General features: G+C 45.7%; 2 protein-coding genes across 6 annotated transcripts in view; one reads left to right on the forward strand and one right to left on the reverse strand.

Annotated features, from left to right (window-relative positions):
• RAF1 (Raf-1 proto-oncogene, serine/threonine kinase) overlaps positions 1–9,844 on the forward strand; it is a 90,842-nt gene extending 80,998 nt beyond the window's left edge. For all 5 annotated transcript variants that reach the window (XM_017501437.2, XM_017501439.2, XM_017501436.2 and 2 more), the window contains 7 exons: positions 2,080–2,164; positions 2,880–3,056; positions 5,864–5,910; positions 7,703–7,821; positions 8,232–8,363; positions 8,502–8,636; positions 8,808–9,844. In XM_017501437.2, the coding sequence (XP_017356926.1) occupies positions 2,080–2,164; positions 2,880–3,056; positions 5,864–5,910; positions 7,703–7,821; positions 8,232–8,363; positions 8,502–8,636; positions 8,808–8,951 (839 nt within the window). In that variant the 3' untranslated portion in view covers positions 8,952–9,844. The remainder of the gene's footprint in view (positions 1–2,079; positions 2,165–2,879; positions 3,057–5,863; positions 5,911–7,702; positions 7,822–8,231; positions 8,364–8,501; positions 8,637–8,807) is intronic.
• MKRN2 (makorin ring finger protein 2) overlaps positions 8,683–13,476 on the reverse strand; it is a 28,046-nt gene continuing 23,252 nt past the window's right edge. Inside the window, exons 7-8 of the mRNA XM_017501440.2 lie at positions 11,419–11,563; positions 8,683–11,253 (exon numbers count right to left, since the gene is read on the reverse strand). Coding sequence (XP_017356929.1) covers positions 11,116–11,253; positions 11,419–11,563 — 283 coding nt within the window. The 3' untranslated portion in view covers positions 8,683–11,115. The remainder of the gene's footprint in view (positions 11,254–11,418; positions 11,564–13,476) is intronic.

Consider the following 13,476-nt stretch of genomic DNA (forward strand, 5'->3'; position numbering starts at 1 on the left):
GGATTACTTTAGCCCAGGAGTTTGAGACCAGCCTGAACAACATAGTGAGACCCTGTCTCTTATAAATTAGCCGAATGTGGTACTGTGTGTCTGTTGTGCCAGCTGAGGCAGGAGGATCACTTGAGCCAGGGAGATTGAGGCTGCAGTGAGCCATGATCACACCACTGCACTCCAGCCTGGGCAACAGAACAAGACCCTGTCTCCAAAAAAAAAATCTTAAGGAGTTTATATTCTAGTGGGGGCAGTAAACAAGAAAAGTAGAATATGTAGTATGCTATAATTGCTAAGGAGAAAAATGGAGGAAAGGAGATGTGCAGTGGCAGTCCCAGTTCCAAATAGTAGATTGGTCAGAAAGGAGTCTGCCAAGACAGTGGCATTTGCACAGAGGGTGAGGGTGGTGAAGGTGGTACAGATACCTAGGGAAGCAGCAACATCAAGTGCAAAGTGGACCACTCACCTGGCCTGTTCCGAGAACTCAAGGAGATCTTATGGCTTCAGTTTGAGTGAGAGGTAGAGGTGGAGGTAGAGGTAGAGGTAGAGGTAGTTGTTAGGGTCCTGTAAAGACTGAGGATCATTTGGGTTAAATGGGATCTGAGGTTGTATGAGACCTTTAGGACATTTGGCCAGCCTTTGTCACATGTGAGGGTTAACTGGATGAGAGCCACTTTGGAGGCTGCTGTTAAAACACAGGGACCCATCATTGAAACTTCAGATGATAAAACCAGAGACCACAGGGAGACATTTTGAGACTTATTGTGAGAGCCATCTCTCTACCAGTTTTCTTCCCAAAAATGAAATGAGGAGGGCTGGGTGCGCTGAGTACTCTGGAAGGCTGAGGCGGGCAGAGAACTTGAGGTCAGGAGTTTGAGACCAGCCTGGGCAATATGGTGAAACCCCATCTCCACCAAAAAATACAAAAATTAGCTGGGCATGGTGGAACACGCCTGTAATCCCAGCTACTCGGGAGAGTGAGGCAGGAGAATCGCTTGTGGAGGTTGCAGTGAGCTGAGATCGTGCCACTGCACTCTAGCCTGGGCGACACAGCGAGACTCCATCTCAAAAAAAAAAAAAAAAAGGAAGAAAGGAGGAATGTTTCAACAGAGGCTCCAGGAACACTTTTGAAAGTGGCTTTTAAATTTGTAGCACTCTAAAGTGGAACTGATCCCTGGATGTGTCTAAAGTTTTATCAAGAGGCTGGTTTTACTCACAGTGCTTGACAATCAGTTGTCAGTACTGTAGGTAGAATATCAATTGGGGTCAGACTAGGGTTCCAGCCCTGGCTCCAGCACTCTTTTGTTTTTTTTTTGGCAGTCTGACATTGGTCAAGTGACTAAACTTCTCTGCTTGTTGTCTGTGAAGTAAAGATAAAATTATTTACGTCATAGGGCCCATGTGAGGATTAAGAGAGATAAAAGTATACACGATGCCAGGATTCAGTATTATTAGGATTATTTTTTAATGGTATTGAAGGCAGAGAAGCTTAATTTCAGTGTATTTCTCTGAATTTTTACTAGGGACCATATTAGTTCTCACTGAAATGTGGATTCAGAGGTCAGCCTCGATAGTTGCTAAATGGTCTGCTTCCTTACCCCAGCATCCAGCCCCAGTCATTCTGTATTTGCCAGGCCATTCATATCCATGTACTGATTTCATCCCCACAGGACAAGGTTTTGACCTATCACTTACGATCTCACCTCTGTAGCTTGCCAGGGTTGGTATGAATAGTTTAACCAAGGCTATTGAAGGTGTAACTGTAGGGATAGCATTTACCCATGTAACTTTTTTCAGTTATTTGAATTAATGTGGAAATTGGACCTATAATCTCAGCACTTTAGGAGGCCAAGGTGGGAGGATGGCTTAAGCCCAGGGGGTCGAGGCTGTAGTGTGCCACTGCACTCTAGCCTAGACAATAGAGTGAGACCCTGTCTTAAAAAAAAAAAAGAAATTTTGAGATTTGTTGTATCTGTGTAGGTATATGATTCTTTGGATAAGTGAATCACTGTATCTTCCTGAAAACTAGGTTATTTGAAAGAGTAAAATCATTCAACTGATTGCACTGACTACCAACTAATTTTGCAGGAGATGTTGCAGTGAAGATCCTAAAGGTTGTCGACCCAACCCCAGAGCAGTTCCAGGCCTTCAGGAATGAGGTGGCTGTTTTGCGGTGAGTAGAAAGCTGGCAGTCCAGTCCCTCTGGAGTGGGGAGTACCAGGACTGCAGAGTCAGCGGGCTGTGCCATGGGCTAGGACTGGCAGGCAGTGAGGACTCACAGTGGAGGTCCTGTGGGTGGATGCTCCTCCTTTGAGAGCGAAGGGATGTTTCCTTTAGTTTATGTGGTTGTCAGGCCGTTCGAAGAGCCCCTTTTCAGGAGAGTACCCTCCTCTGGGCACAGTAAACTCAGTAGCCCAGGCTCTATCTCTGGGTTTTGGTTTGAGGTGGACAGGAGAAGTAGGCCCTATTTTTATCTTTATTTCCCAGAATCCTCTTTATAGCTGAGTTGCCTTATTTTAGACTTTAGAATAGTAAGTTTTCAAATCTTTCAGTTACTATTTAGACTTTTAGGAATATGTGATATAATGGAGACTTCTACAGAGGAGCCCTTGTAACCTCCACAAGGAGGGTCATGAGTTTATAGTGACGAAACAGAATGTCTTCTCTGTAAGCAAGGCCAGCACTGAACTGATGGCCTAGTGAACTAATGTTGGGCTCCTCTGTTTGCTCAGAATGCCGCCCAGGTTATCAGCTGTTCCATGTGTTTGTTTTTCTAGCCCCCTCCAGGTTGGCACTGGGAGTAGTGTCAAGAGCACAGAACTCACGGGAAAGCACAGTAGACCTCCCTGAGCACTTTCCTCCTCCCTTTCCTCTCTTCCTCTCCTCAGCAAAACACGGCATGTGAACATTCTGCTTTTCATGGGGTACATGACAAAGGACAACCTGGCAATTGTGACCCAGTGGTGCGAGGGCAGCAGCCTCTACAAACACCTGCATGTCCAGGAGACCAAGTTTCAGATGTTCCAGCTAATTGACATTGCCCGGCAGACGGCTCAGGGAATGGAGTGAGTAGATGGCCTGATGCCTCTCTGGGACCCAGACATCAAACTTGTCTGTAAATTGGAACCAAAATCAGGAAAAGCCTTCTAGTCCATTAAGTAATTCTGTGATTATCTTTGTACAAGCCTCTGGCCTGGGCTGGAGGGGTCAGTTATTAGGAATGTGTTGTTCAGGTTCTAGCTGGGTGGAGTGGCTCATGCCTGTAATCCCAGCACTTTGGGAGGCCAAGGCCAGTGGATCACTTGGGGCCAAGAGTTCAAGACCAGCCTTGCCAACATGGCAAAATCCTTTCTCTACTAAAAATACAAAAATCAACCAGGTGTGGTGGCACGTGGCTGTAATCCCAGCTACTAAGGAGGCTGAGGCAGGAGAATCGCTTGAATCCAGGAGGCAGAGGTTGCAGTGAGCTGAGATCATGCTACTGCACTTCAGCCTGGGCTGCAGAGCGAGACTGTCTCAAAAAAAAAAAAAAAAAAGACGTTCCAATTCCTTACCCAAGCAAAGCTTCCCCCCGGCACTCAGACTCAGGCTCTTCCTGCTACCCTCACTTTATCCAAAAACCTGAGAACATAGTGGGGGCATGTACCTTCTGCTCGGCTGTCTGAGATGTGACTGTGCCACATGAGGGTTTAAGCAGATGTCATTTTTCAGGATAATTTAATTAAAAACTTTTTTCTTTAGGGTCTCACTTTGTTGCCTATGCTGGAGTGCAGTGGTGCAATCATAACTCTCACTGTATCCTTGAACTCCTGTGATCCTCTTGCCTTAGTCTCCTAGGTTTCTGGGACTGCAGGCACACGCTACCATGCCCAGATAATTTTTGTGTATTTTGTAGAGTTGGGGCTCTCACTGTGTTGCCCAGGCTGGTCTCAAACTGGCCTCAAGTGATCGTCCCGCCTTTCCCGGCTAACCCAGGGTAGTGCTTCTTCAGCTTCCCTCTGAAGTGTCCCTTATGGTAGAAGGGGAGGAATTCCTCACACCTCTAGACATCTGGGAGCTGCTGAGCTATAGCTGTGCTTGCAAGCGCTACACAAATTCTCGTATTTTTAAAATCGTATGGAAGTTACATTCTGTATATTTTAATAAATAGAATTCAGAAAAAAATGAGATATAATTCATATATCATAAAATTCACCCTTTTAAAATGTACACTTCAGTGGTTTTCTACTATTGAGTTGTGCAGCCATCACCACCATCTAATTTTAGAACATTTTCATCATCCCAGAAAGAAGCATATGTTCGGTGTATAAGTCTGTTTGGGTTTTTCTAAAGGAAGACCTGAGGCTGGATAATTTGTAAAGAAAAGAGGTGTATTTGACTCATGGTTCTACAGAGTGTAGAAAAAGCATGACACCAGCATCTGCTTCTGGTGAGGCCCTCAGGAAGCTTTTACTCATGGCAAAAGGCAAGGGGAGCCACATGTGATGTGGTAAGAGAAAGGAGCAAGAAAGCATGGAGGGAGTTCCCAGACTCTAACCAGATTTCATGTGAACTAATAGCACGTGAAGTCATTCATCACTGCAGGGAGGCACCAAGCCATTGATGAGGAATCTGCCCCCATGACCCAAACACCTGACACTTAGGTCCCACCTCCAACACTGGGGATCACATTTCAACATGAGATTTGGAGTGGACAAATATCCAAACGATATTTACCCATTGGCATTCACCCAATACCTCCCACCCACTTACAGTCTACTTTGTTTCTGTGGATTGTGCCTACTTTGTAGTTTAATATAAATGGAATCATGTGAGATGTAATATAGTCAAGTACCATATAATGATGTTTTGATCAATGACAGACCACATAAAGGAATGTGGTCCCACAAGATTGTAACGCTGTATTTTTACTGTGCCTTTTCTGTTTGGCTATGTTTAGAGACACAGATACTCACTATGTTACAACTGCCTCCAGTATTCAGTACACTGAGGGCCATACAGGTTTGTAGCCTAAGTGCAACAGGCTACCATTTAGCCAGGGTATGCGGTAGACTGCACCATCTTGGTTTGTATAAATACACTTTATGATATTTGCATGATAAGTTGGCTGACAACACATTTCTCAGAAGGTATACCTGCCGTTCAGTGATGCTTGACTGTATGTAATATAGAAGATGTGGTACTGTATGCCTGCCTGGCTCTTTCAACCAGCATATTATTTTCAAGGTTAATCCAGGTTGTAGCATGTGTCACTACTTCATTCCTTTCTGTGTCTGAGTAACATTCCATTGTATGGATCTGCCACATTATTCATTCATCAATTATGGGCATTGGGTTATCAGAATTACTTTTGAGTAAAATTGATGCTTGAAGAAGTGTCAGTGATGGTCGGGCACAGTGGCCCATGCCTGTAATCCAAGCATTTTGGGAGGCCAATATGAGAGGATCACTTGAGCCCAGGATTTCAAGACCAGCTTGGGGCAACACTACAAGACCCGGTATCTACTAAAAAAAAAAGGGGGGGGTGCGGCGGCATGGTGGCACATGTCTGTGGTTCCAGCTACTTGGGAGGCTGCAGTGGGAGGATCACTTGAGCCTAGGAAGTTTAGGCTGCAGTGAGCTATGACTACCACCACACTCCAGCCTCAAAAAAAACAAAGGAAAGAAAGAAAGGTGTAAGCATGTTTGTGCTGTGGCCTCACCTTCAGGTAAGCAGTGATGTAAACCAGGCTGAACAGCACAGCGTCCATCCCTGTGTGTAACACTCCTGGGAGCCGGGCCTTCAGTGGATTTACTTATTGGCTATAGTTTAAAACTGCTTTCTACCCATGCCTCTCAAACTTATTTTTAATAATTTCTTTTCCCTTCACAGCTATTTGCATGCAAAGAACATCATCCACAGAGACATGAAATCCAACAGTATCCTTTGGTTGTTGAGTTCCATTTGACTGCTCAGTTCTAAATTTAGGGAAACAGAATAGAGCCTTTTTATCACAAGTGACTCTTGGTGCCAGGGGATATCATTTTAAGGAAAGAGGCAGAGGACAAGAAGACACAAAAGTCAGAAAATTAGTAGGCTTGGCTTGCTCCTCAGCAGCATATGCCTCACCAGGACTGATGAGAGTGATGTTTTAGGTTGGGTTCCTTTCTATCTCAGCAAAAGTGATTTGGAGAGATTTTTGTAAGCTTGAAATAGGCATAATTTATCACACTATTACTAAATTAACCTGAGGGGCATTGTGCTTTTGTCTTGGGTTTATTTTTAGTTTGTGGACAGTGTATGTATGTGTATTTGCTTGTTAGGTGGATAGCAAGTAAGCTATAAGCCAAAGGTTGAAAGGTTTCCAAAAATCACTATTTAAAATGGTCTTTCTTGACCAGGTGTGGTGGCTTATGCCTGTAATCCCAGCGCTTTGGGAGGCCAAGGCAGGTGGATCACTTGAGGCTAGGAGTTTGAGACCAGCCTGGCCAATGTGGCGAAACCCGTCTCTATATTTAAAAATTAGCTGGGTGTGGTGGCACATGCCTGTAATCCCAGCTACTCAGGAGGCTGAGGTAGGAGAATCACTTGAACCTGGGAGGCGGAGGTTGCAGTGAACTGAGATTGTGCAGTTGCACTCTAGCCTAGGGAACAGAGCAAGGCTCTGTCTCAAATAAATAAAATGATCTTTTCTCAAAGGTACCTATGTGGGTTCCTCAGAAGTCACTGTTGGAAATAATCCTTCTCCCCTTCTAAGTCTTGTTTTTATAGAAGACTAATGAAGAAAGGTATTTTTAATGCTGTAAGGCATGAAATTTAACAATTTTGAATGTGCCACCCTCCACTAGCCTTTCCTTGTGATAGAAGGATGGCATTACAGCCCACACTTTGCTTCTTGAGCAGTGAGAGGCATGATAATTGTGTTGAGCTGGATTATAGGATATGCCCTATTTTAGGTACCTGTGTGAGGCATGGAACACCTTTCAGTGGTGGGGTTTTTAGCAGCCAAACATTATACCATGAAAGCAGACACCAGATTTAAGGAGGTGTGAGTTCCTGGGCACCAACAGCTCACAAGTTGCTACATATGTGTTAAATTTTTTTGTTTTAATTTTTTTTCTCTCTCACAAGTTAGACTTAAACTGTATGACTTCTTTACACAGAAGTAAGCTGATTTTGGTTTTCATTTTGAAGTCACCCAAGTGGTACTAATTCTAATGAGAAATTTCTTAGGACAACATTGAACAGTTCAGTAAGGGATTTGCTATTTTGTTAACCACTCAAGGTTCAGATAGTGATTTGAGGGCGGAACAGAGGCAGAAGCCACTGTAAGCTGTCAGCAGGCCATAGTTGGCCCTCTGGGGAGTACTGGAGTGTGGCCTCCGCTCGTCATGTTAGAGTTTCACGCACACGTATTACGTGGAAAGGTCACAAAGCCAGGGACCCAGCACCTAGATGTGGAAATGGGGAAAAGAAGCAGGGAAGAAAACTGACTTGTTTTTTTGGCTGGGGCCAGATAATCTGGCACATTGAATAATCCCTGCCTGCCCCCTGGAAGAAGGGGCATTTCAGAAGCACTTTTAAGAACTTCATATACCTTAGGAAATTCAGTGCAGAGAGGCTGCAACAGAGAGAAGGTGGAGAGATTACCATGTTATAAAGAACTTTGGGATGGTTTTCAAAATTAACTTGACCATTCTTTTGAAACCAGAGTCCTTAACAAGCATTGAGATATATTTCTCCATGAAGGCCTAACAGTGAAAATTGGAGATTTTGGTTTGGCAACAGTAAAGTCACGCTGGAGTGGTTCTCAGCAAGTTGAACAACCTACTGGCTCTGTTCTGTGGATGGTGAGAGTCTGGGCTCCCACTAGCAGTTTCTGGTGCAGGGCAAAAGGAATACGCAGAAGCTTTATGTGCAAACGTAAAGCATTTCTGTACACTTCCCTGAAATCTACATGACTCCTAGTGACAGCCAGGCTCAATTGTAGATTTTCTTGAGGAAGCTGTTGATCAAAGCCATTGTGAAGCTTAGTGTGGAGAGGACTTAATAAGCTGGGATAGAAATGCTGGGTCTTGGTCCTTTAAAGACAAGGATTCCTGAGCTGTTTTAACCAGTGCCTGAGTTGGAGACCTTTGAGGAAAAGCTATGTGGGGACTGAAGAATTGACTCATTCATAACTAATGAAAGGGACGCCTGGCCCATCTATAGATGTCTATGGGGCCTATCATATGGTGATAAATACACTTTTTCCCTGTAGGCTCCAGAGGTGATCCGAATGCAGGATAACAACCCATTCAGCTTCCAGTCAGATGTCTACTCCTATGGCATCGTATTGTATGAGCTGATGACAGGGGAGCTTCCTTACTCTCACATTAACAACCGAGATCAGGTGAGTCTGTGCTAGTGCTAAAGGACCTGACTCGTGGGAGCTCCTGGGCCTCCTGCCAGCCTAAACAGCTGGAGGGTTAGGACTTTTTATTTTCTGTTGTTCATCCACCCCTCATTCACTCAGCTGTTTTTCCCTTAGATCATCTTCATGGTGGGCCGAGGGTATGCCTCCCCAGATCTTAGTAAGCTATATAAGAACTGCCCCAAAGCAATGAAGAGGCTGGTAGCTGACTGTGTCAAGAAAGTAAAGGAAGAGAGGCCTCTTTTTCCCCAGGTAAGGCTCAGGGCTGCTAGAACGGGATTAAAGATGGCTATATAAGGGGAGTATTTTGTTTTTATAGGGAGGGGAACCAGGTCCTCCACAAGATGGTGGGGGCAGGGTATGGCCAGTGTCTTTGGACCCCCAAGCCTCAACTAATGAGAGCATTCTGGGGCTTTGTTTCAGATCCTGTCTTCCATTGAGCTACTCCAGCACTCTCTACCGAAGATCAACCGGAGCGCTTCCGAGCCATCCTTGCATCGGGCAGCCCACACTGAGGATATCAATGCTTGCACGCTGACCACGTCCCCGAGGCTGCCTGTCTTCTAGTTGAGTTTACACCTGCCCTCAGGCTGCCAGGGGAGGAAGAGAAGCCAGCAGGCACCACTTTTCTGCTCCCTTTCTCCAGAGGCGGAGCACATGTTTTCAGAGAAGCTGCTGCTAAGGATCTTCTAGACTGCTCACAGGGCCTTAACTTCATGTTGCCTTCTTTTCTACTTCTTGGGCCCTGGGAGAAGGAAGCCATTTGCAATGCTGGTGCGTCCTGCTCCTTCCCCATGTACCCCATGCTCAAGGCTCAGCCTTCTCTAGATGTGCAAGTGGATGTTGATGGTAATCCAAAAAGTAGAGGCCCAGCCCAGCTGTTGGCTATGTATTTTGAGGAAGTACGGAAGCAGGCAGTCCAGCCTGATGTGGAAACACATGGGATTTTGGAAATCAACTTCTGGAGGAATGCATATCACAGGCGGGACTTTCTTCAGAGTGGTGCAGTGCCAGACATTTTGCACATAAGGCACCAAACAGCCCAGGACTGCCGAGACTCTGGCCGCCCGAAAGAGCCTGCTTTGGTACTATGGAACTTTTCTTAGGGGACATGGCCTCCTTTCACAGCTTCTAAGGTGTCCAGTGCATTGGGATGGTTTTCCAGGCAAGGCATTCGGCCGGTCCCCATCTCCGCCCTCTCAGGGAGCAGTCTTCCATCATGCTGAATTTTGTCTTCCAGGAGCTGCCCCTATGGGGCGGGGCCGCAGGGCCAGCCTTGTTTCTCTAATAACACAGCCTTGTTTCTCTAGTCGTATCATGCGTATACAAGGAAGCCAGGAATACAGGTTTTCTTGATGATCTGGGTTTTAATTTTGTTTTTATTGCACCTGACAAAATACAGTTATCTGATGGTCCCGCAATTATGTTATTTTAATAAAATAAATTAAATCTAGTTGTAATGGCTGTCTCCTTTTAAAGTAATTCTGAGCTCACAGCTTGAACGCCCCATTTGTTCACCCTCTTCAGGAGCAGAATTCAAGCAGCAGGAAATGTGCCCAGAGCCTAGACTGAGAATGAATTTGTAATTTAACTTTTGTACTCTTTGTAACCCTCCACTGAATAGTATAAAAGTTAAGCAGAAAGTATGCTAAACTCAGCTAAGATGTTAAATAATGTGTTTTATAAAATATTTGGTATGTACAGCTTTTTAAAAACACAAAAAGAACAAGCTTGTGGTGGTTCACAAGGTTGTGCGAACCCTTCAACTAAAAAAAATGACTACAAAACTTGCCATTAGCTCTCTTCAGGACCACTGCTGGGTCAGAAACAGAAACCTTGGGGTGCCATGAAATTTTTACAAAATTTCAGACCAAAGCCAGGCTTTGCAGATAACAGATTGCTTGAGTACGAACCACACATTATGTAAGTGCATGTGTGTGTTTTGAGTTCTCAATACAATTACCCTGATGGGCATGAACCCACAGGTGAGGGCAGAGCCTTTGTCTCCCTGGAGGGCCCTGGCTGGAGACTGCAACCAGACAGGAGGGCTAGACTGCTACTCAGTACAGTACCTCCTGCTCCTTCAAGAGTCTCCCTAAGAGAAAAAGATTTACACTTCCACTTTGTTTGCTGCGCATGTGGCAACAAGATTGCTACCCTGATTTGGGATACTTGAGAGAACTGGAAAAAATGACCATCCTTAAAGCCCTAAAAAAAAAAAAGTTGTAAACAGCTGTGCCGGGCCCACTCTGCATTGTGTGTTCTTGAAAGCTGTGTAAAAATTTTGACCATACATTAGATATACTAGAGAAATACACTACAGAGAAATCCTTTTATAGGGTTGAATCCTTCGGTAAGAAAAACAAATCTGCCACATTAGGGGCAGCTGCAAGTTTACTATTTCTGGGGAGAAAAGATCAACAATAAGAGCCAGGTTTGTGTTTTAAAGCAGTCAGTCCAAACAGTTTGAGTGGTTAGTTGTTACCCCTGAGGGACTTGAGGTGTAACTATATCAGCTATAAAACAGCAATTCCATACACTTACTAGGTTACTTTATATCCTTCACTCTTACCCACGGCTGTAATAATGGAGAGTGGATGAGACCAAGGCTAAGCACAATTCCACTCCAAGCCACACGCTCCCTTGGCTGCAGTACAGGGAAGCTCTGCACACCCTCGCTTGGGAAAGTTTCAGCCGATGGAGCCCAAGATGCAGGGTGACCATCTACTCTTTAGGGTTCTGCTGACTCCACTCCAGAAAGGTGCATGAAGAGGTCCCCAAGCTCTGTCATGTCGACATCTTCATTGTTCGGGACATGCTGGCTTTCTCGGTTCTCGATGAAATCCCAGAGCCGCACTGAATTAAAGAACTGCAAAAACAGCCAGCGGACATGCCTGGTTACTACTAAGAGCAACAGGAAGGCTGCGTTGCTTAATCTTTCTTTTGCCTACCCCCACGTTTGCCTGTAAGAACAAGTACCTAGAAATGCCCACAGCTGCTAAGTGTCCCCAACTAAAGACAGCAAAGTCCTTACCCTCACAGTGCCTTGAGAACTGAGCTGTTTCCGAGGTTTCTCAGGCTCTGCTAGCCGCCCATCAGGGTAAGCATGTCGATAAAGGCATTTGCTTCCAAATGGGCAGGTCCCCTTGCCTTGCTCAAAGTATTTACAGGCTTTTTTCCTGAAAAGCAGAAAGAGTCAAGAGACTGGTGGGAAAATGTGGAGTCCAGATTGGGCCACTGCCTGCCTCCTTCCTTGCCCTTATGCCAGAGGTGGGTCAGCCTCACATTCTAGGTGGAGCAACTGAGGCTAGCAGAGGTTGAGCGATTTGTCTCGGGTCGCACACAGCTGGGATTGTGACTTCCAAGCAGGATAGTAAGTATCCCCACCCACCTGCAGCCTTGCAAAGGATGTGAACCTCCCTGGGGACTCACTGTGTGGAGCCTGCAGTGCTCCACAGGCCCTCCAGCAGCTCCAGAGCACATCCTGTGTCACCACAGGACTAAGCCAGGCCAGATCACTCCTCTGGCCACCAAGGTCTGAAGCCAGCCACTTGCCTCTGCTCAGAATTCCCTAGGTACTCCACCCAGCCAAGTTTCCCCTTCCCCTCCTGGCTGCAGTGCTGTCAAAGTGACTACAGGAAAAGCAGTGGGTTTTAGCAGCTGCCTAAAGGCACAGGTCTTCCAGTTTTCCTGTCTCCACCCTTGGCACCAGGGCTTCACTCCTTATGTTTTGGACCCCTTCTCTAAACAGTGTTTTTCAATGCATAAAACGCATAAATCTATAGCATACAGTCACCAAAACAGTTAAAAATGTTTTTTCCCTCTCTTAATTCTACCATTCTACCCACAGACCTCTACGTTAGGAACCCTGCTCCTGAGGAAACTTGCAGTCAAATGAATTCCCATTTTGCTCAAAAGAACTCTGGTTTATCCAATCATCAAGTACCCAAAACTGAAAGAAAAATAAAGGATAACCAAGAATCCAGAGGGCCATCTGGGAGTACGGAGGAAGGGGGGAAGTCACAGAAATAAAGCTAAACAGCAGAAAAGGCACGCTGCTGCCAGGGCCAGCTGCAGTGTGTGACAACAGGAGGGGACAAGAACAGGGAAAGGGGGCTGCTGACTCCAGTGGTTTTCTGTCTTTTCAGATGGGATTGCCACAGGCCAGTGGTGAAGCTCTCTGAGGGTGGCTTCAGAGCAGCATAAAGAAAAATTTCCTGGCTGGGTGCGGTGGCTCACTCCTGCAATCCTAGCACTTTTGGGAGGCCAAGGTGTACGGATCATCTGAGGTCAGGAGTTCAAGACCAGCCTGGCCAACACTGAAACGCTGTCTCTACCAAAAATACAAAAAAAGACCCTTTCCTGTCGTGGCCTGCATGGTGTTGGCTCATGGGTCTCAGAGACCTGAAAATTAAGAGCATTTTTACGCCTCAGGGGCTGCTCGTGGCAGCTCTGCAGCCATCACCATGCCACAGAACAAATATATTGAATTACATCGCAAACACTATGGATACCGTTTGGATTACCATGAGAAAAAGAGAGAGAAGGAAAGTCGAGAGGCTCATGAACGTTCAAAGAAAGCAAAGAAAATGACTGGTCTGCAAGCTAAGCTTTACCATAAACAGCGCCACGCTGAGAAAATACAAATGAAAAAGACTATCAAGATGCATGAAAAGGGAAACACCAAACAAAAGAATGATGAGAAGACTCCACAGGGAACAGTACCTGCCTATCTGCTGGACACAGAAGGACAATCTCGAGCTAAAGTACTTTCCAATATGATTAAAGAGAAACGAAAAGAGAAGGCGGGAAAATAGGAAGTCCCTCTGCCTAAAGTCCGTGCCCAGGGAGAAACAGAAGTATTAAAAGTGGCCGGGCGCGGTGGCTCACACCTGTAATCCCAGCACTTTGGGAGGCCGAGGCGGGTGGATCACGAGGTCAAGAGATCGAGACCATCCTGGTCAGCATGGTGAAACCCCGCCTCTACTAAAAATACAAAAAATTAGCTGGGCATGGTGGCGCGTCCTTGTGGTCCCAGCTACTCAGGAGGCTGAGGCAGGAGAATTGCCTGAACCCAGGAGGCGGAGGTTGC

Source organism: Cebus imitator, unplaced genomic scaffold, assembly GCF_001604975.1.
Source record: "Cebus imitator isolate Cc_AM_T3 unplaced genomic scaffold, Cebus_imitator-1.0 Scaffold281, whole genome shotgun sequence".
Classification (NCBI taxonomy): Eukaryota; Metazoa; Chordata; class Mammalia; order Primates; family Cebidae; genus Cebus; species Cebus imitator.